The 23926-nt window shown below is 33.7% G+C and overlaps 1 protein-coding gene across 2 annotated transcripts; it reads left to right on the top strand.

The window, feature by feature from the left end:
- The first annotated feature begins 59 nt into the window (after positions 1 to 59).
- Positions 60 to 22998, top strand: LOC109338909 (salicylate carboxymethyltransferase-like). 2 transcript variants are annotated; one of them, XM_019576258.1, is made up of 4 exons: positions 60 to 174; positions 4531 to 4935; positions 13433 to 13687; positions 22551 to 22997. In XM_019576258.1, exons 1-4 carry the CDS (start codon positions 100 to 102, stop codon positions 22941 to 22943), a joined length of 1128 nt encoding a protein of 375 aa, XP_019431803.1. In that variant the 5' UTR covers positions 60 to 99; the 3' UTR covers positions 22944 to 22997. The 2 variants fall into 2 exon arrangements, with proteins under 2 accessions (XP_019431803.1, XP_019431804.1); XM_019576259.1 differs by lacking the exon at positions 60 to 174 and adding an exon at positions 4139 to 4249 and having other exon boundaries at positions 4528 to 4935; positions 22551 to 22998.
- Positions 22999 to 23926: the final 928 nt, after the last annotated feature.

Here is a 23926-nt window from a genome sequence, read left to right as displayed (position 1 = left end):
TAATTTCTCTAACTTTGATAAAATTATAAACTGGCCATGCATCTCTATTTATAGATCTCCAATAGGGTAAGAAAGTCTGAAACAATCACAACATTAACAATGGATGTAACACATGTACTTCAAATGAATGGAGGCATTGGAGAATCTAGCTATGCAAACAACTCCTTAGTTCAGGTATAATAACATAACATCATGCTTTGCTTGTTAATATTCTACTATCTTAAATGATTACCATATATCAGAAATATTTTGAGTAACCTTTCACTTGAAATCTCTTATATATATTTATCACAAGAAAGTGTAAGTATTGATGCAACATTAATAAAATTGTTTGCCTTATAACTTAATTAGTGTAATAAATGCTTTGTAGTTGTATACACTTTTAAGGGCAAAACTTCTTTAATATATATTTTTTGATCTTATTTATTTTCATGATCATTGGTGTGAGTGAATATGTGTTATACAACAAAAGATAGTTTCATTGACAAAACACATAAGAGAGGAAGCCATTGCCAGCCTCTATAAAAACATGCTTCCGAGGTGTCTATCAATTGCAGAATTGGGTTGTGCTTCAGGACCAAACACTTTCATTGTAGTGTCTGAAGTTATCAAGATTGTAGAGAAGCTATGCAGAGAAATGAACTATAAATCTCCAGAGTACAAGATCCTCATGAATGATCTCCATGGCAATGACTTCAACAACATCTTTAATTCCATTAGTAGTTTCAAAGAAAAACTAAGTAATGAAATAGAATCTCATATTGGTCCATGCTATTTCTATGGGGTTCTGCTTCTTTTTATGGAAGGATTTTCCCTAATCAAACTTTGAATTTTGTCCATTCCTCTCCCGGCCTTCATTGGCTATCTAAGGTGAACTCTTTTTCATATATTTTTGTTTGAATTTGTATGTTTGATTAACTAATTTTATGGGGAAGGTTTAAGAAATATAGTGATAAAGATGTTGAAGGTTCGAGTTTCACTCACTATAAAAACCCTTAGAGCTGAAAAAGCCGAGGATAAATACAATATGTCAAAATTCACATTTAGCAACATACATTCAACAACACTTGTGTGGACGTTGTTGAATGATAGACGTATGTAAATCAACAACGCTATGTGAAACAAGCGACATTAAATCTTTACAATCAACAACGTTCACTATAACAAGCATTGTTGATTGTTTGACTCAAAGATTCAAGAATGCTAACTAAAACAACAAGCACTATTGATTTTCACATATTCAATAGTGCTTGCTTCATGCATGAGTGTTGAATCTCACAAAACCTCACATACTCGTTCATTCAGACGCTAAAACTCTGAAAATCTTGCTATGACTCAAAAAGTCTTTCCACGAAACTCACGTTCCCACAAGTCTTATTTTCCCACATCACTCATATTCCCACGAGGCTCACCTTTCCACAGCATTCATTCAATTCACCTTCCCACAAGTTTCATTTAACTCACATTCTCACAACATTCATTCTCTATGTTTTCCATCCCACAAAAATCACATTATAGAAGCACACTTTGTGTTGGGGATGCTTGAAACATATTATTGTGTTACTCCCACGTTGTCTAGTATTGGAATAGAGTAGAGTAACCAATGTTATATATTGGACTCAAGTCCCTTGTTATAATGTGCACTAGATATAAGCATCAAATAGAAACACCCAATGAGCAGGTAGGCTCATAGGTGTGCTAGGGTTTGTAATCCTTATTCTCTAATAATATCTTGGTAGTCGCTGAGTGCTCCCAGGGACGTAGGCACAATTGGCCAAAGCCCATTAACAAATTCTCTTGTTTCTTCTCTTCTATTTATTCTATGCACTTTATTTGATTACTTGTGGTCAACGTTGCATAACGTGGTAGACAAGGTGAAGGCGTGATGGATAAAGAGGGTGAAGACGTGATGACTAGACAAGGTGTATCAAAGGTACTATGTAAGGATAGAGTAAATGAATTGAAGGAGAAGGAAACATGGTAGAACTGTGGTGTGGTCGTCCATCTCCGGTTTGCCGACCGATAAGATTTCTAAGATTGACCAGCCAACTGGGTTGGTTTGGCTATTCCTTTCTATTGAAAAGAAGGAGTCAGCTGTCTGCGCGAGTCACCTTCTTCTAGGCTCCGCTGGACGACACGACATTCTCGTTTAAAGATAGGCCAGTCGCACTTGTGATGGTTCCCAAAGATCCAATATGACCACTTAGGTCTACGTTGCCACGATATTGTTCTATGGAAGTGGGCGGGTTGTTAGAAGTTCGACTCAGTTTTTTTGGTGTCGTAGGGGAGGGATTGACCTTTTTAACGCATATTCAGTCGTACTGGCATGGCCCCACTGATTTGTTTTCGATCGGAGCATCAAGCAGCGCAACCCGGTTCTACTTGACTAATATATGTTGATCTAGAATCCTAGCAATTCATGTACTAGATTAGAATCAAGGTGGAGATATGGACTCATATGTTGAGTTTGACCCAATAACAGGTGCTGACAATATCTCTCTACATGTTGAGATAATGTTCTCATTTGAGATGAGAAGTAAAATATCCTAATAGCATGTTTGAGACGTCATAATGAAGGATGGTAACTGTTAGCAGATCCACAAAAACACAGAGGCGCTGACTGACTTTGATGTAGGGTGTAACATGAGCATTGGCTTGGATGCAAGATGTAACACAGGCATGGGTAGAGATGCAAGGTGTGGCATGGGCATTAGCTTGGATGCAAAGGTGTGACATGGGTATTGATTGACATTGACGCAAGGTGTATGTTGTGGGTATACTCCCTATGGTGGAGTGATAGTTCTGTTGAACTATGATTGTCGGACTAGACAATGATGGTAGCGGTTGAGGCTCTCCAAGGAAGCTCCAAGGTTCAGTTTGACTGAGTATTGAAGAGGATGACTGTTGGTGAACTTTTGTGTAGAGGTTCCAATATATCGAAAGACTTCATAGGAATAGGTGGCTAGGCGGCGTGTTCCATTTGATGGCGGTACGGGAAGCTACACTACAAGTTTAGAGAGCTAGGCTCTTGGTAATATCGTCAAGGATACTCAGAAGGTCTATGTTGTAGGGGAGCAGTTAAAGAAAATTAGATATTGAACACGGTGAAGTCCAAAAAAATGACCCGACCAATATTTAGGACCGGGTAAGAACAAACCTTAACCCGTTCAACCCGATCCATGCTTACCCCTACTATTATGTGTAAAATGGATGGTCACGTAGGAGATTAGGACCCATCACCAATTATTTTCATTTGATGTTATAAATTCTATTAAATAGCAACATATATCAATAGTAAAAAGTGACATATATCAGTTCCACCTTAAAAAAAGTGATATATATCACTTGTAAATAATCACTAAGATTTAAAAAGTAAAGTACTATTATATCTTCTCATTCTTTTGGGTAATCAACCTCTTCGGGGTGCGTGATTGTCCATCCCAATAAGTGGCACTTCAAGAATCAAACACTTGACATTTTGGTCATTTTATGAATCTAGTGGGACTTTATACAACTAAACCAATATCTTATTGTTAACGTACTACTATATCATACATGATATTTTTTTTATGATGTAAGAGAATATATGAATTTTTTGTTGGTATCCAACTCCTCAACAAGTTGATGCTGACATATCTATGTTTGATAAATTTGGTATATGAAAGAGTTAAAGTATCTAAATAGTTATTCAAAATTTTGTTTATGATAAATTAAAGTTATTAAGTTATGGTTTAAAATAATTCCATGAAATAAATTTGTCCAAATTGTTTCAGAGAAGAATCTATGACAAAATTTTGAGCGACTATTTTGAGATTTTATTTTTGAGTATAATGAGAATAAGATTTATATAGTTAGTGGATCATCTACTATCCCTTTGTATTATTTTTTAAGAGTCAATAATAATTGAAAATAAATAATGAACTGACAAAATATAAAACTCTTACACTATCGGTATATGTATTTTCTAAAAATATACTAACGGTGGGTTCATGCATTTGTGTCAGACACACACATGGGACCTGCAAAGATAATAGCCACACACACACACAAAACAATGTTATCTTATACTATAACTTCTCTAACTTTGATAAAAATATAAATTGGCCTTCACATGCATCTCTATTTATAGATCTCCAATATGCTAAAAAAAGTCTGAAACAAACACAAAATTAAGAATGGATGTAACACATGTACTTCACATGAATGGAGGCATTGGAAAATCGAGCTATATGCAAACAACTCCTTACTTGCGGTATAAAAACATAAATCATGCTTTGCTTCTTATATTCTACTATCTTAAATGATTACCATATATCAGAAATACTTTGACTAACCTTTAGCTTCAAATATCATGGGAAAGTGTAAGCATTGAAGCAAAGAGTAAGATTATTTGTCTTATAATCTAGTTAGTATGATAAATGCTTTATAGTTACATTGTATATACTTGTAAGGGCAAAACTTCTCTAATATATAGTTTTTGATCTTATTTATTTTCCTGATTATCCATGTGAGTGAATATGTGTTATACAGCAAAAGATAATTTCATTGACAAAACACATAAGAGAGGAAGCCATTACCAGCCTCTGTAACAACATGCTTCCGAGATGTCTATCAATTGCAGAATTGGGTTGTGCTTCAGGACCAAACGCTTTCATTGTAGTGTCTGAAATTATCAACATTGTGGAGAAGCTATGTAGAGAAATGAACCATAAATCTCTAGAGTACAACGTGCTTATGAATGATCTCCCTGGGAATGATTTCAATAACATCTTCAAGTCCATTAGAAGCTTCAAAGAGAAACTAAGTAATGAAATGGAATCTCAAATTGGTCCATGCTATTTCTATGGGGTTCCAGCTTCTTTCTATGGAAGGATTTTCCCTAATCAAACTTTGCATTTTGTCCATTCCTCTTCCAGCCTTCATTGGCTATCTAAGGTGAACTCTTTTTCATATATTTTTGTTTGAATTTGTATGTTTCATTAACTAGGGGAAAGTTTAAGGAATAGAGTGATAAGGAGGTTGATGGTTCGAGTCCCACTCACTACAAAAACCCTTACGGCTAAAAAAGGCCAATTATAATCATAATATTGTCAAAATTCATATTTAACAACATATATTCAACAACACTTGTGTGTGGAACGTTGTTGAATGATAGGCGTATGAAAATCAACAACGATCTGTAAAACAAGCGACATTAAATCTTTACAATCAACAACATTGACTACGACAAGCATTGTTGATTGTTTGACTCAAAGATTCAAGAACGATAACTGAAACAAAGCACTATTAATTTTCACATATTCAACCATTCTTGCTTTATTCAAGAGTGTGAATCTCACATATCCAACAACTATTGTTGTAGACACAAATTTAAAAACGTTCGTTGTAATGAGCATTATTGAGTCTTTGATTCTAACAGATTTAAACACAAAACCTCACATACTCGTTTAATCAGACGTTAAAACTCTGAAAACCTTGCTATGACTCCAAAAGTCTTTCCACGAAAGTCACATTCCCACAAGACTTATTTTTCCACAACACTCACATTCCCACGAGACTCACATTCCCACAATATTCATTCAATTCACCTTCCCATTAACTCACATTCTCACAACATTAATTCTCTTTGTTTTCCATCTCACAAAAATCACATTATAAAAGCACACTTTGAAAGTGACTTTGAAGATACAAAAAAGTGAGTTTTTCATCATTGGGTTTTCCCTTTTTAGTTAGTTATTCCCTTTTTGGAGCATCCTTATGTTTTCCCCTTTTTGTATCTCTTAGTGTTGTGATTATTTTTTTGGCATCAATGAAAAATAGATGACTTTGGTTATAATACAATTGATGACATCAATATAAATTATGTTTTAGGTTGAAATACCAATAATATATGGGAAGCTCAAAATAAATATTTTTGTCAATTTGTTTTTAGGTAGCATATCTCATACTTTTCTGATATGCTTAGAAGTTAGTTACTATTGTTCTTGTTCTTATGGATCAATACGATGTTTTCTTTGCTGATCAATGTACCTTTGGTCTAGAAAGAATTGTTCAAAAATGGATGAATGTTAATCATTTGAGAAAGGAATATGAGGATGAAAAGAAATCATTTATTAGGTTTGTGACTAAGCGTGTCAAAAACCCTAATACAATTCTACGTCCTTGTTTAAAATGTTTTTATACAAGGCGAGTTAGTAGAATGAATTAAAGTTACACATGTTAGAGAAGACACGTTGAGATAAGAGATACGGAAACAAAAGATGTTGGAGAAAAAGTACCAACATATTCTAAATGTAGCTAGAGCTTTTGTAGTTCTAATCTTACCTACCACCTAAATTATGGAACTTTGCTATACAACATGTTGTCCATATCATCAATAAATTACCTACCCCTATCCTAATAATAAAATAATCATACCAAATTTTACATCTCCAAAATCCTTCTCTTACTTCTAGTTTTTGGCTACCTAAGCTTTGCTCCTACTTCTCAATCCCACATAACTAAGTTCCAAGCAAGAGCTAGAAAATGTGCATTTATGGAATACAAGGAAGGAACCAAAGGATCCTTTATGACTTGCACTCTCATGGTGTCTTCATCTCTCGAGATGTTACCTTGTATGAGGAATCTTTTCCCCTTTATTAGATACTAAACAACATACACCAAACCCCTACACAATATTATCTTATTCCCTCTATTAATCCACCTCTTCCACCTCTTAATCCTTCCTTACCTAGCTCACCCTTAAATGACTCACCTTCACCCTTTTGTCCTTCTCCTCCTCCATATTTTCCCTCTTCTACTCCACCAAATTATTCAAACATAGTACCCAAAAGATACTCACTTCTAGTTAGATGACGCCTTTCACACCTTTGAGACTATCACCTTAATCTTGCTCTACTTCCTGTAAGAATTTTCTCCTCACTATTACCACCATTCAAGAGCCACAATTATATAAGCAAGCCTCCATAAGCCTCCACTTGCAAGAAACAATGAATAAGGTACTATAAGCATTTGAATAGAATCACGTGGTCACTTGTTTGTAGAAACTAGAATGAAACAATGCTTAAAAGAAGAGAATTCACTGTCTTTATTCTTTAGCAAACATAAGACATTTTATAGCCTTTTACACGAACAGAAGCAGAAACAGAAAAGCCACATTTCCTGGCACAGTACATGGAAAAATTAAAATAACTAACCTTAAGAATCGCACATCCCTAAGACTAGTATTTATGAATAACAAAAACTAACTAACTAATGACTATCATTCTCTCCCTTAAGCTAATGCATCTGCATTGAGCTTAAACTTTAGCTGCATCAATTACTCCAAGCATCCCTTGAAGCTTCACAAATTGCTCCAACTTGAGAGGCTTTGTCATTATGTCTGCAATATGCTCTGCAGAGCTGCAGAAATTCAGTTTCACAGCTCCATCACTTACCAGATACCTGAGAAAATGAAATCTAACTCCAATGTGTTTGCTTCGTCCATGGAAAGCTGGATTTTTAGACAACTGAATTGTAGAATTGTTGTCACAAAGAATCTCTGTGCTTCCTTTTTCTTCAGCTCCAAGTTACTCCAAGATTCTTCTAAGCCATACACATTGACAAGCACACAATGCAGCTGCAATATACTCAGCTTCTGTGGTTTATATGCTCACTACTGGCTGTTTCTTCGAGGCCCATGAAATTGCTCCAGATCCCATAATGAAAATAAAACCTGAAGTGCTCTTCCTATCATCCAAGTCTCCAGCATAATTGCTATCTGTATAAGTTCCAAGTCCTGCATTTCCTCTCCCTCTTTTGTACAGTATGCCAAGATTAGTAGTTCCTCTTATATATCTTAAAATCCTTTTTGCTACAAGCCAATGGGATGATTTTGGATTTGCCATGAATCTACTAATCAAGCTTACTCCATACATTAAATCTGGTCTAGTGGCCGTGAGGTACATGAGACTTCCAACTGCTTGTTTAAACATGGTGACATCTACTCCATCTCCTGCCTCATCTTTTGACAATCGTGTTCCAGGCACAATAGGATTGTTCACAGAGTTGCAGCTTCCCATGCTGAATCGTTGAAGAACTTCTTGTGCATACCTTCTTTGGAAGATAAATATTCCAGCTTTACTTTGTATTACTTCAATGCCTAGGAAATATTTCATCTTTCTCAAGTCAGACATGTCAAATTCTTTCATCATTGAGCTTTTGAATTTATCACATATACTCTTATTGCCTCCAGTAAAGATGAGATCATCTACATAAAGACTAACAATGAGTGTATTGTTTCCTTCTTTCTTGGTGAATAAGGTGTGTTCACTGGAACATTTTTCAAACCCTTCACGAGTAAAATATGCCTCTATCTTGCTGTACCAAGCCCTGGGTACCTGTTTAAGGCCATACAATGCTTTCTTCAACCTGTAGACTTTGTCTTCTTTTCCCTTTTTGATGAATCCTTCAGGTTGATCAATGAAGACTTCTTCTTTAAGTTCTCCATGAAGAAATGCACTCTTCACATCAATTTGATATATTTCCCATTCATATTGAGCTGCAAGTGCAATAATTAGACGTATAATATCGAGTCTAGCCACTGGTGCAAAGACTTCTGTGTACTCTATTCCATATTGTTGTGCATATCCTTTTGCCACTAATCTTACTTTGTGTTTTTCTACTTATCCACTTTCGTTGAGTTTGGTTTTGAAAATCCACTTAACTCCAATTGGTTTGACTCCTTTTGGTAGCTCTGTTAGCTCCCATGTGTTGTTTTTTTCTATAGCCTTCATCTCAGTTGTCATTGCCTCTTGCCACTTTGTTCTTCTATGGGCTTCCTAGAATGAGATTGGATCATTTTCACTTTCAGCCATCAACATCATGAGATTTTATTCTTCATCCAAATCAGCCCCTGTTACATAATCTATCATCCATGCTGGTTCTTTTGTGGTTCTTGAAGCACTCCCTTGAACTAAACTTTCTTGATCATCATAGTTTTCATTAATTTCAAGTGATCTGATTCCAACTGATCTTCCTTCACCATCTTCATTTTTGTTTGGCTCAGTTTCTTCTTCTTCAAAGTAGTCTTCTTCATCTTCACATACCAACACATCAGCTTTTCTTTCTTCATTTGTTTTTCTCCAATCCCAGCTTCTTTCTTCCTCAAACACTACATCTCTACTTACAATAATTTTCTTGGAAATAGGATCAAGTAGTTTGTAAGCTTTTGATTGATCACTAATTCCTAAGAAAACACATACCTTACTCTTATCCTCAAGTTTGGTTCTTCTTTGATCTGGAATATGAACATGAGCCACACACCTGAAGACTCGAAAATGCTTCACTGTAGGTTTTATAGTGCTCCATGCTTCTTCTGGAGTTGTGTTCTCAATTGCTGAGGTTGGGCTTCAATTTTGTACATGCACACACCATTTCACAGCTTCTGCCCAAAATGCATTTGGAACTTGTCTTTCATTCAATATAGACCTCACACCATTCATGATTGTCCTATTTTTCCTCTCAGCAACTCCATTTTGTGGAGGAGTATAGGCTACTGTTAATTGCCTTCTAATGCCTTGAGTTTTGCAAAATTCTTTAAACTCATGCGAGGTGAATTCACCACCTCTATCTGTTCTTAAGCAGGCAATGTGTTCACCGACTTCTTTTTCAACACTTACTTTGTAATTCTTGAAGTTTTGGAATGCTTCAGATTTCTCATGCAACAAATAAATCCAAGTTTTACGTGTGAAGTCATCTATAAAGCTTAAGAAATACCTTTTGTTGTTGTTTGAGGAAGGCTTGATAGGACCATATATGTCAGCATGCACGAGTTGTAGTTTCTTTGTAGCTCTCCATATGTTTTTCTTTGGGATTGATTTCCTGTACTATTTTCCAATCAAATACGTGGTGCAGGTCTTCTTTAGAAACTTCAGATTTGGTAAGCCAATTACCAAGTGTTTTTGCGATAGTGCATTGAGCCCCTTATGATTAAGGTGCCCAAACCGGCAGTGCCATAGGTGAACCTCTTTCTCTAGCTCACTTTGTAGACACATGGTCTCCCTTGGTGCTGCAGTGGCTGACACATAAAACATTCTGTTTCCACTCATGTTAGTTTGCATGATTAGGCCATTCTCAAAGTGAAATACTTTACATGTTCCATTCTGAATCAAAATTGCCAATCCCTTTTCTTGAAGTTGCCCTAAGCTAAGAAGATTGTTCTTAAGCTCAGGAACAAAATAGACATCTGAAACTACTTGAGTGACACCATCAACTTGCATTCGAACACTTTCTTTTGCTATCACATTCATTGTCATGTTGTTCCCTAATTTTACAGTTTGACACAGGCCTTCTTCTAAATTAGAGAACCAACCTTTGTTTCCTGTCATGTGGTTGCTACATCCTGAATCCAAAAACCAGATTTCCTCCTCCTTAGTTTGGTGCAGATCCATGTGTGACATCAGCAAGAGTTCCTCCTCTTCTTCTGCCTCTACATAGTTTGCCTTTTTCTCCCATTCTGGACATTCATACTGAACGTTCCAAGCTTATGACACTTGAAGCATTCAATAATAGCTTTATTTTGGAACCGTCTTTCACGTCCTCTTCCTCTTCCACCTCTGGAGAAAGATCTTCCTCATCTTCCTCTTCCAGCTCTGTCATCATAAGCAACTTTCAGCACCTGTTCTTCTGCTTGAGGTTCCTGCATCCTTTGTTCATGAGCAAGAAGACTTCCATGGAGTTCATCAATGGTTAAGGTACTCAAATCATTAGACTCCTCTATTGAACATACAACATGGTTAAATTTAGAAGTCAATGATCTGAGTATCTTACTGACTACCATACTTTGCTCCATGTTTTCACCATTTGATTTCATCTTGTTTACCACACTGAGTTCTTCCCAGAAAGCTGTCTATCTTCTCTCCTTCTTTCATGGTAAGTAGCTCAAATTCTTTCCTCAGAGCTTGAAGTTGTGCCCTCTTTACCCTTGTGGAACCTTGGTACTTCTGCATCATTGACACCCAAATTGCTTTTGATGTCCCCTTGTCAAGAATTGTTTCCAGAATTTCTCTATCAATGGCCTGAAATAGAAAATTCTTAACCTTCAAGTCCTTGAGCTTAGCTTCGTCCATGCTTCTTCTTTGTGCTTTACTTGTTGGTGCAGTTCCAATTGCTGACACCGAAATTCCTTCTTCGACAAGACTCCAAAGTTCTTTGCTTTTCAAAAAAATTTCCATCACCATTGACCAATGATCATAGCGACCATCAAATCTTGGAATAGCTGGTTGCACAAACTTGTCTGCCATTCTGTTTGTAGACTCTCACACGCAGTCTTTGTCGCTCACAATTAGGCCCCTTGCGAAGCTCTGATGCCAAATGTAGAAACTGGAATGAAACAATGCTTAAAAGAAGAGAATTCACTGTCTTTATTCTTTAGAAAACATATGGCATTTTATAGCCTTTTACACGAACAGAAGCAGAAACAAAAAAGCCACATTTCCTGGCACAGTACATGGAAAAATGAAAATAACTAACCTTAAGAATAGCATATCCCTAAGACTAGGATTTATGAATAACAAAGACTAACTACCTAATGACTATCATTGTTACCCTTCCACAACGAAAAACTACAATTGGATGCAAGTGGATTTACAAGGTGAAATAACATGCTAATGATACCCTTGAAAGATGCAAAGCCATTTTCTTGCTAAATGATACACAACAATGGAAGGAGTGGACTACTTTCACACTTTCTTTCCGGTGGTCAAAACCACCACAGTAAGGGTTGTTCTTGCTTTAACAACCACAAAGTCACGGTTTTAGAGAAATTGGACATCAACAATGCCTTCCTTCATGGAGATTTACATGATGAAGTATATATGCTACCTCCAATTTTGATCATGTTTGTAAATTACACAAGTCCTTGTATGGAATTAGAAAAGCCAGTCATGAATGGCACACTACACTTTCCTTTACTCTCATCTCCTTAGGATACTCACACTCCATTGTTGACCAACCTCTTTTCACCAATAAAACCACCTCATCTTCCACTATCATCCTTGTCTATATTGATAATATGATTCTAAGAGGAGACAACATGGATGAAATCACTCATGTTATGAGAATTCTTCTCTTTTTCATATATTTTTGTTTGAATTTGTATGTTTCATTAACTAGGGGAAAGTTTAAGGAATAGAGTGATAAGGAGGTTGATGGTTCGAGTCCCACTCACTACAAAAACCCTTACGGCTAAAAAAGGCCAATTATAATCATAATATTGTCAAAATTCATATTTAACAACATATATTCAACAACACTTGTGTGTGGAACGTTGTTGAATGATAGGCGTATGAAAATCAACAACGATCTGTAAAACAAGCGACATTAAATCTTTACAATCAACAACATTGACTACGACAAGCATTGTTGATTGTTTGACTCAAAGATTCAAGAACGATAACTGAAACAAAGCACTATTAATTTTCACATATTCAACCATTCTTGCTTTATTCAAGAGTGTGAATCTCACATATCCAACAACTATACTTCTTAGGACTTTGAATTTCCCGATCCAAATCTGGAATTCACATGAATCAACAAAAATATACACTTTCCCTTTAGGAAGATAAATGATCTCTAGCTACAAAGCCCATAACAACCCATTTTGATCCATCTATCAAGTTTCAATAAGAATATGGTACATCATTTGCCATAGGCGCTTAGTTGGAAGACTATTATAGTTTATAATATCTCATCCTAATTTATCCTATGTTGTCTAACAATTAAGTTTGTTTATGTCTAAACCCATGGATTTCTAATACAAGGTTTCACTCAAAGTTCTTCGTTTTCTTTTAGACATCACAATCTCGTGAGAGTTGTCCAACTACAGATGATGATTTATATAGAAGAATTGATAATGATGAGGAGATATGGATGCATCTATATTTTCTTCCAAACAAGGATAATACAAGTCTCAATAGATCAATGAAAAGGAAATTTTTTTTACCTTAAATATGTGTTGTTGGATGTCTTTTTATAATTTTATCTTTATTTTGTTTGTTTTTAATTGCTGTTCCCTTGCCAAAACATTTTCATGCATGTATAAAGTTGAAATATTGATTTGCATGTGAGTGTTGCATTGTAAATAGACAATATACTTAATATTATAGCATAATATATAATTAATATAATGGTTTTCCGTAAATATTAATTTTAAGCGCAAAGGCAACACATTCTACTGCATTCACAAAGGCAATGCCAAAAAGACTGCTTAATGTTAATTTTAAGCGCTATTGTTTTTCAATTTCAGCATAATTATACTTTAAATTGATAAAAAGTATTGCAGATTTGAGTTTATTTATCTCTCGTAGTATCAAATATTTAATTTCTAATACATACATCCTTTTTTAGTTTGTTATGGCTGAGTTTAACAAAACAATTAATTTTTTGGTAATAGGTTCCAGAAGGTGTAGAGAACAATAAGGGCAATATTTATATGTCCAATACAAGCCCCTTAAACGTTCTGAAGGCTTACTATGAGCAATTTCAAAAAGATTTCTCTTTGTTTCTCAAGTGTCGTGCAGAAGAATTAGTTGAAGGAGGTTTCATGGTTCTAACATTAGTGGGAAGAAGAAGCGAACATAGATCTAGTAAGGAGTGTTGCTATTTTTGGGAGCTGATGGCTAAAGCCCTTAATGACATGGTCTTGGAGGTAAACATTCACCTTACTTTCATTTAACAATGCTCAAATCATAATCAATAATATTTTTACTATTAAGAGTATCTCCTCACCTTTTGGGTAATAAACTAATCCATTTCAGAGTGCGTGATTGTCCCTCCCAACAAGTGTTGCTCCCAAGAATGAACTCTTAATCTTTTAGTCATTTTGGATTTGACGGGATCTTACATTGCTAGACCAACGCCTTATTGATAATCATAATTAATAATATAGGATAGTGGGTTGATTTTAAAATATTTGTCTAGAAAGATAAGTAAAAACACATTATGAAGTATAATTAATTTTTTTCAAAATAAAAAAAATAGAATAAGCTTTTCAGTTTTGTTCGGTTTTTGGTGTACTTTAGAGATCAAACTGAAGACAAACATATGACTTGATTTCGCTCAATTAACCACTAATTTAGCTATAGGAACCGAACCGAACCACTCATGAATGGTTCGGTTCAATTCCACGGTTTTTCCTATTAATTTTTTGAAATTTTTTGCATCAATTGAAAGTTCAAAATGTATTATAAGAGATATTGTTTGTCCATAAAAAGAAAAACATTACTACAACTATTATAAAAAATTATGAATCATATATACATGAGTAAAGAAATTGAGACTCATAATTGTTTATTACTAACATATATAACAATTATGTAATTTATGGAGAGAAAAATTAAATTATCACATATATTATAATACAATCCACACTTAGTAACATATATATTTATTAGTCACATATATGACAATACAATTCACTATTTGTAACATATATATCAATTAGTAAAATATATAATAGTTATATATACAACCTTATAATTCATAATTAGTAACACATATAACAATATATGTGTAACAATATATGGTATATGTTAGTTTCAAACTCAATACTACAAAAATTGGAAGATATGTTCCAAATCATCAACACACTGAGAAACAATTGAGTAAGTAATAACATATACATAATAGTAAGGTAATAACAATTTAGTAATATATCTAATATCAATTCACATATAATTGATATTTTATGCTACAAAATTGGTTGAAAAATTTAAACAACAATAAAACAACATTCTCTAGTATTTATTTCTTTAATATGCGGTTCAGTCCCGTTCTAGTGGTTCCTAAATTTATAAAATCATAAACTGAACCGAATATAAATGATTCCTTAAAAAAATAACCGAACAGAACCACAAACCGAGCTGAACCACATTTCGTCGTTTGGTTCAGTTCGATTCCATCTGTTTTGCGGTTTAGACTAGAACGACTTACATCCCTACTTATAATGGCGTTATTGAAACATAATTAATTAATACTCTATTAAAAATATAAGTAAACAAATATTTTAAAACCAAATTTTATTCTAGACATATATTTTGAAATAGATGAAATATATAAATAAAAAACGACCCAGACATAATAACACAAACGTAAAACTCTCAAATGTTTATTTACCCACATTGTTCAGCAGCAAATTATATTGTTTAAAGAATAATAAATATAAAAAATATTAATAGAAAATATAGATAAATAATTTGGAATATCATTATGGACATTATTGTAGAAAAGAAGGATCACTTTTATTGGAAAATTAATTATTTGATTTTAAAATTATTAGAGAGAGACCTATTTTATAACTATTGGGATTAAATAAAAAAATTATTTTTATTAGTTTTCTTAAATTTAGACATGGTAATAGTTTACCAAAACAATATACCATTACATGGACTAAAAAAGTAGGACTCTTGTTTATTATATTTGTCATAAAAATATTATTTTTAACTTGAATTATTAATTTCTTTTATAAAAATAAAAATACATTTAATTTTCAAAATATAATAGGATGTAAGTTTATAGTATAAAATATTAATAATGGTAAAATAAGCTAATGATATATTTAATTTTATAGTAATATTATGATATTAGTTGGGAACATAAAATTATTGATAAGACTAAAACAAGACAACGCTAATGCGCAAAAACTGACAACTAATTATCTTTATATTTACTAGTGTGTACAGGCACTTCGTGCCTGTCGGCGAATATTATGTGATATTACATATTCAATTTTTATATATTTCATTTTTTTTTGAATTAAAATGTATTTGTTGTGTTCGGTGTACTTTATATTATATTTTTTGTGTTTATGATAATGTTTAATTTAAGGGGAGATATGTGGTTAATTAATGTATTAGTGGTAGTTTCTTAGGATTATTTAGTTTTTGTGGAAAAATTAAATAATGTTAAGGGCAATATAGGAAATGAAAATTACACCATGAGGGAAGTTATTTCAAGTTTTGGCTTTATATATAGTATAGATATAGATATAGATATAGATATATTTTTATAAGTATTTAATTCAATTTGCTTACAAAAAATAGTTTCCCAATTAATTCAATTAATATTTATGATATTATTGTCTCGTTTGTACCATCCCCTTGTTGGGATTCGTGTATTCCCTCTTAAGTATGAATATTTATTTAAGTCAGTATTATTTTTTGATATCGTCATATTTTCCATTCATAAGATTCTTTTGTATTGCAATTTGCCAAGAGAAGGATTCATCTTATTCATCAATACAATTCAATTACATTGCTATCTATTTCTAAATGAGAAAGAAAGAAAGAGCCATAACATAATAACAGAATCAGTTTCTTGTTTAACAAGAAAGAAGAATGTATCTAATCTAAGCTAGATTCATTTATGAATGAGCAAGCTAAAATGTATCCAGGTGCATTGTGCATTCAGTTTGATTTGCAGAGGTAATACTAGGCTAGATTCATTTGTTGATGAGTAGCTTGGGAAGCAAGATACGCGTGGATGGTTTGCCTTCCTTTTATATGTTGCTAGAAACTAATATATCAATAGCCCCCCTCAAGTTGGAGAATATAGATTGATGATTCCCAGCTTTCCAAGAAGATAGTGAAAAGGAGATGGGTCCAAGGGTTTTGTGAGGATGTCAGCCAACTGTTCAGCAAAAGGAATGGGTAGAAGATGGAAGAGTTTAGCTTGCAATCGTTCTCTAACAATATGAAAATCAATGTCAATGTGTTTGGTCCTCTCATGGAACACTGAATTAGAAGCAATGTGCCTTGCAGAATCATTATCACAATACAAAATAGTGGGGGCAGAGAAAGAGATGTAGAAATTGGCAAATAGATAAGTGAGCCATTGGAGTTCACAAGTAGTGGCAGCCAAAGCTCTGTACTCAGCCTCTGATGAAGAATGAGCAACAGTGGTTTGTTTCTTAGTTCTCCATGAAATCAGAGATTGATCAAGGAACACACAATAACCAGAGATTGATTTCCTAGAATCAAGGCACGCACCCCAATCTGAGTCACTGAAAGCCTTAAGTTGAAGAGAAGATTTGGAAGAGTAGAAATGCCCTTGACTAGGGGATCCTTTAATATATCTCAATACTTGAGTGAGAGCTTGATGATGCAAGGTTGTAGGATTACTCAAAAATTGACTTAATTGCTTCACAGAGTAGGATAAATTTGGTCGAGTATTTGTCAAGTATAGCAGCCTACCAACTAGTCTTCTATAGGAGACTGGATCAACCAATGTGTTTGAAGAATCATGATGAAGCTTTGTGGCTTTAACCATAGGAGTGGATACTGGTTTTGAGGCAAGAAAACCAGTATCTGATAGTATGTCAAGAGCATATTTCCTCTGACAAAGAGTAACCCCATCATGAGATCTAGCAACCTCCAATCCAAGAAAGTACCTCAATGCTTCTAAGTCCTTTATTTTGAACTCAGAATCAAGGTGATGTTTCACAAATGAGATTTCTGTGGGATCATTGCCTCATAGGATCAGATCATCAACATATACAAGCAAGGCATTGAATTTTGAATTGTTCTTCTTAGTGAATAAGGAGTGATCATGAGTGGATTGTTTATAGCCAATAGAGATCAGAGAAGAGGACAATTTGGTATACCATTGCCTACTTGCTTGTTTGAGTCCATAAAGAGACTTATGCAATTTGCAGACCTGATTTGGTTTTGTAGTGAAGACACCATCAGGAATTGCCATGTATACATCCTCGTCTAAATCACCATGCAAAAAAGCATTGTTCACATCAAGTTGATGAAGCAACCAGTTTTGAGATACTGCAATGGCTAACAATAATCTCACAGTTGTAAGTTTGGTGACTGGTGCAAATATCAAAGAAATCAATCCCTTCGGTTTGATTATAACCCTTGGCAACAAGTCTGGCTTTGTATCTCTCTATACTGCCATCTGACTTGTATTTGATTCTATAAACCCATTTGGAACCAATGGGAACCTTGTCACTAGGCAAGTCAACCAAACTCCAAGTGTTGTATAATTTTAGTGCATTTAATTCTGTTTGCATAGCCTTGACCCAATGAGGAAATTTGACAGCTTGACTATAGTGTATAGGTTCAATATTAGTGGTTATAGACAAAATATGACTGAGACATGGTTGTGTATGATAAAACAGAGGATAGAGGATGAAAAATACCTTTTTGTGATGATGGAGGAGATGAAGTGAGAATGTTGCAGTGAAAGTCTCTAAGGTATGTGGGATGATGTCTTAGTCTATCTAATTTTCTGGTGTGTGGTGGTAATGGAGAAGTACTAGGCTCATTTGGTGTTGGAATATTGAAGGAGGCTGGCATGGATTGGTAGGAAGGTGAAAGAGAATGGTTTTGCTTATGAGATTCACTTGGTGATGAGAGTATACTATGTGTAGGTGAGAGTTGTGTGACAGGTTGATGTAAAGGTGTTCTATTAGTGATTGGATGATTGGGAGGGTTAATATCCAGGAAAGAAAGATCATTGGTTTTGTTAGTGTCACATAGAGTGGATGAAGGTAGTGTATCATGATGAAATTCAGTGTGCACAATGTAAGGAAAAATGTTTTCATGAAAAATAACATTTCTAGACACAAAAAGTTGTCTATTATGCAAGTATAGAAGAATAAAACCTCTTGTGCCTAACTTATACCCCAGAAACACACACTTCTTTGACCTTGCCTCTAGTTTTGATATGTTATGAGGACTTGTGGTGGCGAAAGCTTGACATCCAAAGACTCAAATATCAGAAATGAAGAGTGCCTTTTTTTTAATTCCAACTGCCTTTCATATTGACAAAAGAAAAAATTGAAAGGGTATAAAACCAAAATCATACCTCAATAAACTAGAAATTGGAAGAATATAAAAATAAAATCATTCCTCAACAAACTAAAAATTGGAAGAGTCTACAAAGAAAAAATTATATTTACCACAAATGGCAGATGTGTTGAAAAAGTCTAAAAGTTGAAAATGATATATGTGTTGAACAAATGAAGAGTAGAAATGTCACAAATGAAAAGTAGAAATTATATTTTTGCACAAATGAAGAGTGCCATTTTAGGAATTTCAACAACCCATCATATTGACAAAAGAAAAAATTGAAATAGCATAAAACAAAACTAAAACCATAACAAATTAAAAATTGGAAGAGCATAAAAATAAAATCATACCTCAAGAAAATAAAAATTGGAGGAGTCTACAAAGAAAAAATTATATTTACCACACATGAAGAGTGGCATTTTATTAATTCCAACAACCCTTGCCTCTAGTTTTGATCTGTTAAGAATTTTGATTGGTAATCTATTTATGAGAAAAGTAGCATGTTGTAAAGCATAGGACCAATAATGTTGAGACATATTTGATTGAAACAGCAAAGCCCTAGTGACATTAAGAAGATGTCTATGCTTTCTCTTAACCACTGAATTATACTGAGGAGTTTCAGTGCATGAGGTTTGATGAATGATGCCCAAGTTACTAAAAAATTGTGAATCATTAAACTCAATTCCATTGTCAGTTCTTAAGATTTTTACTGTTTTATTGTATTGGTTCTTAACAAAGGTTGTAAAATTTTGCATCAAAGGTCTTGTTTCAGCTTTTGATTTCATAAAAAAAGTCCATGTGTTTCTGCTATGATCATCAACCACTGTAAGAAAGTATTTATGTCCATGTATTAAACCTAACAGAAATAGGACCCCATATATCCATATGAACAATTGCAAACAAATCAGGACTTCTGTGTTTTTTACTCAAGAAAGGTAACCTAGATTGTTTTGCCAAGTAACAATGATCACAAACTATCTTGCTATCAGAATTTACATATGAAAACTTTTTACATACATTGTGCAACACATATATTGATGGATGCCCTAGTCTGAAGCGCCATAAATTAAACTGGGGCTTATTATGTTTGGCTTGAAAAGCAGAGTTCACATTGTGTTTTTGAAGCTTAGATTTGGGCTGGAAAACAGTAGTACTAATCACATACAGAGCATTTCTCACTTCAGCAATTCCAATTATCTTCAATGTAATCATATCCTGGATTACACATTTTGAATCATAAAAAGTTAGTTGACAATTCAGAGACTTGGTTAACTTGCTAATTGATATGAGATTGAACTTAAAACTAGGAATGAACAAGACATCATATAGCATTAGTGAATCAAAAAATTTAACAGATCCAAAGTAGTTTGTGTTTATGATAGTTCCATAAGGCAATTTAACATGCATAGGTTTAATAGAATGATAGGACATGAACAATAAAGGATTATGACATATATGATCTGTGGCACCAGAATCTAAGATCCAATTTTCTGATTTACCTGAACATTCACCTTTGTGGATTTGCAACCCACTATCAGGAACACGACTTATCTGATCGACATTATGAGTGGTAGTGTTTGACACCATGGAGTTTTTGAGTAAGGCTGCAAGTTGATCACATTTTTCAGCACTAAAATTAAGAATGGGTGAGAGTTTGTGATTACCAAGTGGCAATGAATCCATTTGTTCTTCTGGTTCTGAATCAATCTTTACAGCACTATTGACATCACCAGTGCTTTGTTTTCCTCTGCTGCTTTGGAAATGTGGTGGGAAGCCATGTTTGAGATAACATGTTTCAATTGTGTGCCTTTCTTTTCCACAATAAGTACACACTTTGGTTGAAATTCCTCTTCCATAACCTCTACCATTGTATCTTCCTCGGTTTTGCACAAAACTTCTTCCAAATCCACCTTTATTCCTTGATCTGAAATTAGATCTTTCAGCAGCATTGATCATTGATTTTGGAGCAATGAGATTCATTCCAATTAATTGTCTCTCTTGCTGAACTAACAGAGAAAAAGTCTTGTTTATCAAAGGCAAAGGCTCCATCAACAAAATCTGAGCCTTAGTATATTAAACTCATCATTTAATCCTTTCAAGAAACACACCACATACTCAATGTCTCTTTGTCTTTTTACAGTTTTCATCATATCACATTTGCATTTCACAATGCACACACATGAAGGTAATGATCTTAATGATTCTAATTCTTCCCATAGAAATTTTAAATCTGTGAAGTAATTAGAAATACTCCTATCACCTTGTTTAATTGAATGAAGTTCTTGAAGAACATCTGACATTCTAAAGTAATCTCCCCGAGAGAACCTCTCTTTTAGATTTGGATATAAACAACGAGTAATCCATGATACCACCATGTTATTACATCGTTCCCATATATCAAACTCAGGATCCATTGAATTAGGCATAGCAATTGTTCCATCAACGAATTTATACTTATTCTTAGAAAGTAAAACTCGTTTCACACCTCTGAATCATGCATGATAATTCACACCATCAAGAGGAGGTGTGACCAGGACTGCTCCTGGATTTTCACCTGGATGCAAATAGAAGGGACTCTGGACATCACTGTTATTGAGAAATGAAGAAGCTTCTCGATCTGATTCAAAACTCATCTGATTCGTCATAGTGAATTGTAGAAAAAATTGCAGAAGAATTTGAGAGATTTAGGTAAGGGATTTATGATATATTTGCACAGCTTTGGTAATTAGAGACTAGCTCTGATACCATATTGCAATTTGCCAAGAGAAGGATTCATCTTATTCATCAATACAATTCAATCACATTGCTATCTATTTATACAATGAGAAAGAAAGAAAGAGCCATAACAGAATAACATAATCAGTTTCTTGGTTAACAAGAAAGAAGAATGTATCTAATCTAAGCTAGATTCATTGATGAATGGGCAAGCTAAAATGTATCCAGGTGCATTGTGCATTCAGCTTGAATTGCAGAGGTAATACTAGGCTAGATTCATTTGTTGATGAGTAGCTTGGGAAGCAAGATACATGTGGATGGTTTGCCTTCCTTTTATATGTTGCTGAAAACTATTACATCAATATTTTGATTGTTATTGTTGGTATTTTTTAGCCACATTTATCATCTTTAGAGGCGATCCTATTCCAATTAGGAATATTTATAATATGAATATTGATTTTCTAATGGGGTTTATCCATGACTTAAACTTTCAGATGAATAATTCATGTACCCCTTGAATGCACTACATGGTAGTATATATCATTTTTTTAAATGTGATTGCATTTTTACAACACATGCAATCACAATTACAATTATAACACCATTATGGAGACTGCCAAATCATAATATTGCAATTATAATTGCGAAGAATATAATTTAATATATATGTAGACGTTATATCACATTTTCTAGCATTACTGTAATCAATTTAAAACATAATAATAAGAAACAATTTATATATTCATATATGTTCATCAAATTTTTTATTTTTATAATAAAGTTTAGGTGACTTAATATCTATGTATTATTAATATAAAAATTTATATATAATCGGAACATTATCTACTATTCTTTTGTATTATTTTTTTAAGAGAGTCAATGATAAAAAATTCAGGATACAATGACAGTTTATAAAACTCACAGTAGTGAATACATCTTTTTCTCATATCTATATTAATATGGCAAGATGAATGTGAATTTGTTCACTGTATGATCCAGGGAATTATAAAGGAAGAGGAAATTGATACTTTCAATATCCCTTATTATAACCCTTCTCCATCTGAAGTAAATTTGGAAGTTCTCAATGAAGGATCATTCACCATCAATCGCTTGGAGGTATTTGAAGTAAATTGGAATGCTTATGATAACTGGAACGCTTTAGAATATGAATCTGCAAAGTCAGAATCATTCAATGATAGTGGATACAATGTTGCACAGTGCATGAGAGCTATAGCTGAACCTATGTTGGTTAATCACTTTGGAAAAGCTATCATTGAAGAAGTTTTTAGCCGCTACCAAGCAATCTTGAATGATTGCATGTCAAAAGAGGAAACTAAGTTCATCAATGTTACCATATCATTGACTAGAAAATCATCTTTAAGATGTTGCTGAAATTCATAGTTATGGTTTCTAAAAGAAATGAGTCACATGTTAGATATATTTGGTTTGGATGGAGCATTATCTTATATTAGTTTCATTTTATTTGAGTTTATCGGTACTTTATGTTTATCTTATTTGTTACCATTTAGATCATTATTATCTTATCAGTTGTAACAAAATTTGCCTATATAATAAATTATTTGGATAGTTTTATTTTTGTGTTTTACCAATCTGTACCGTTCTAAACTTTTTACATATTTTCATAGCGATTTCATCCTCTATGATCTGTGCGGTCACTATTATGATGTTGAGATACCAAAAAATTGGAACTCCTATTAATCATCTTCCTTTGTCATCTCATCTTCTCGTTAGTATTCATTCGTTTTTTTCTCAACCTCATAATTACATATTACATGGAACATTTATCCAAATCAACAATCACTACTTCAATACAACAATTCACTTTATTTATTGATTTTATTTATATATATATATATGATAATCTTCGGATAGAGTATCACTCTCGTAGTACATATTTTTATCCATTTTATGAATTATGTTAGTAGTGATTGTTGGTGCAGCGGAAGTTATCGTAGCACAGGTTGGCTACAAGCAATCAAATAAAGTGCATAGAATAAATATAAGAGAATAAATAATTTGTTAAAAGGGTTCAGCCAATTATGTCTATGCCCCTCAGACGTTGAGTGACTACCAATATATTATTAGAAAATAAGGATTATAAACCCTAGCACACACATGGCCCCAAGTGTCTATAGGTTGTTTTTATTTGGTGTTTATATCTGGTGCACATTACAACAAGAGACTTGAGTCCAATATATATTATTGATACTCTTCTCTATTCTAATACTATGAAATGTGAGACTTCATTTAATAACATATTTTAAACATTCCCAACAATCTCCATCATGATTGAAATAGACGAATATCTCACTCCGTAGGAAATCTGCACAAAAATCTCCACTTTAGCGAATATA

Source organism: Lupinus angustifolius, unplaced genomic scaffold (genome assembly GCF_001865875.1).
Source record: "Lupinus angustifolius cultivar Tanjil unplaced genomic scaffold, LupAngTanjil_v1.0 Scaffold_48_72, whole genome shotgun sequence".
NCBI classification, from domain to species: domain Eukaryota; kingdom Viridiplantae; phylum Streptophyta; class Magnoliopsida; order Fabales; family Fabaceae; genus Lupinus; species Lupinus angustifolius.
Note: the sequence above shows the minus strand (reverse complement) of the source record. Positions and strands in the feature narration are given on the sequence as shown.

Excerpts from the sequence above, each read along its gene's own strand:
- LOC109338909 (XM_019576258.1), top strand. The coding sequence starts at position 100 with ATGGATGTAACACATGTACTTCAAATGAATGGAGGCATTGGAGAATCT. Across the intron at positions 175-4,530 it reads CAAACAACTCCTTAGTTCAG|CAAAAGATAATTTCATTGAC; the intron begins GTATAATAACAT and ends TGTGTTATACAG. Across the intron at positions 13,688-22,550 it reads TTAATGACATGGTCTTGGAG|GGAATTATAAAGGAAGAGGA; the intron begins GTAAACATTCAC and ends TGTATGATCCAG.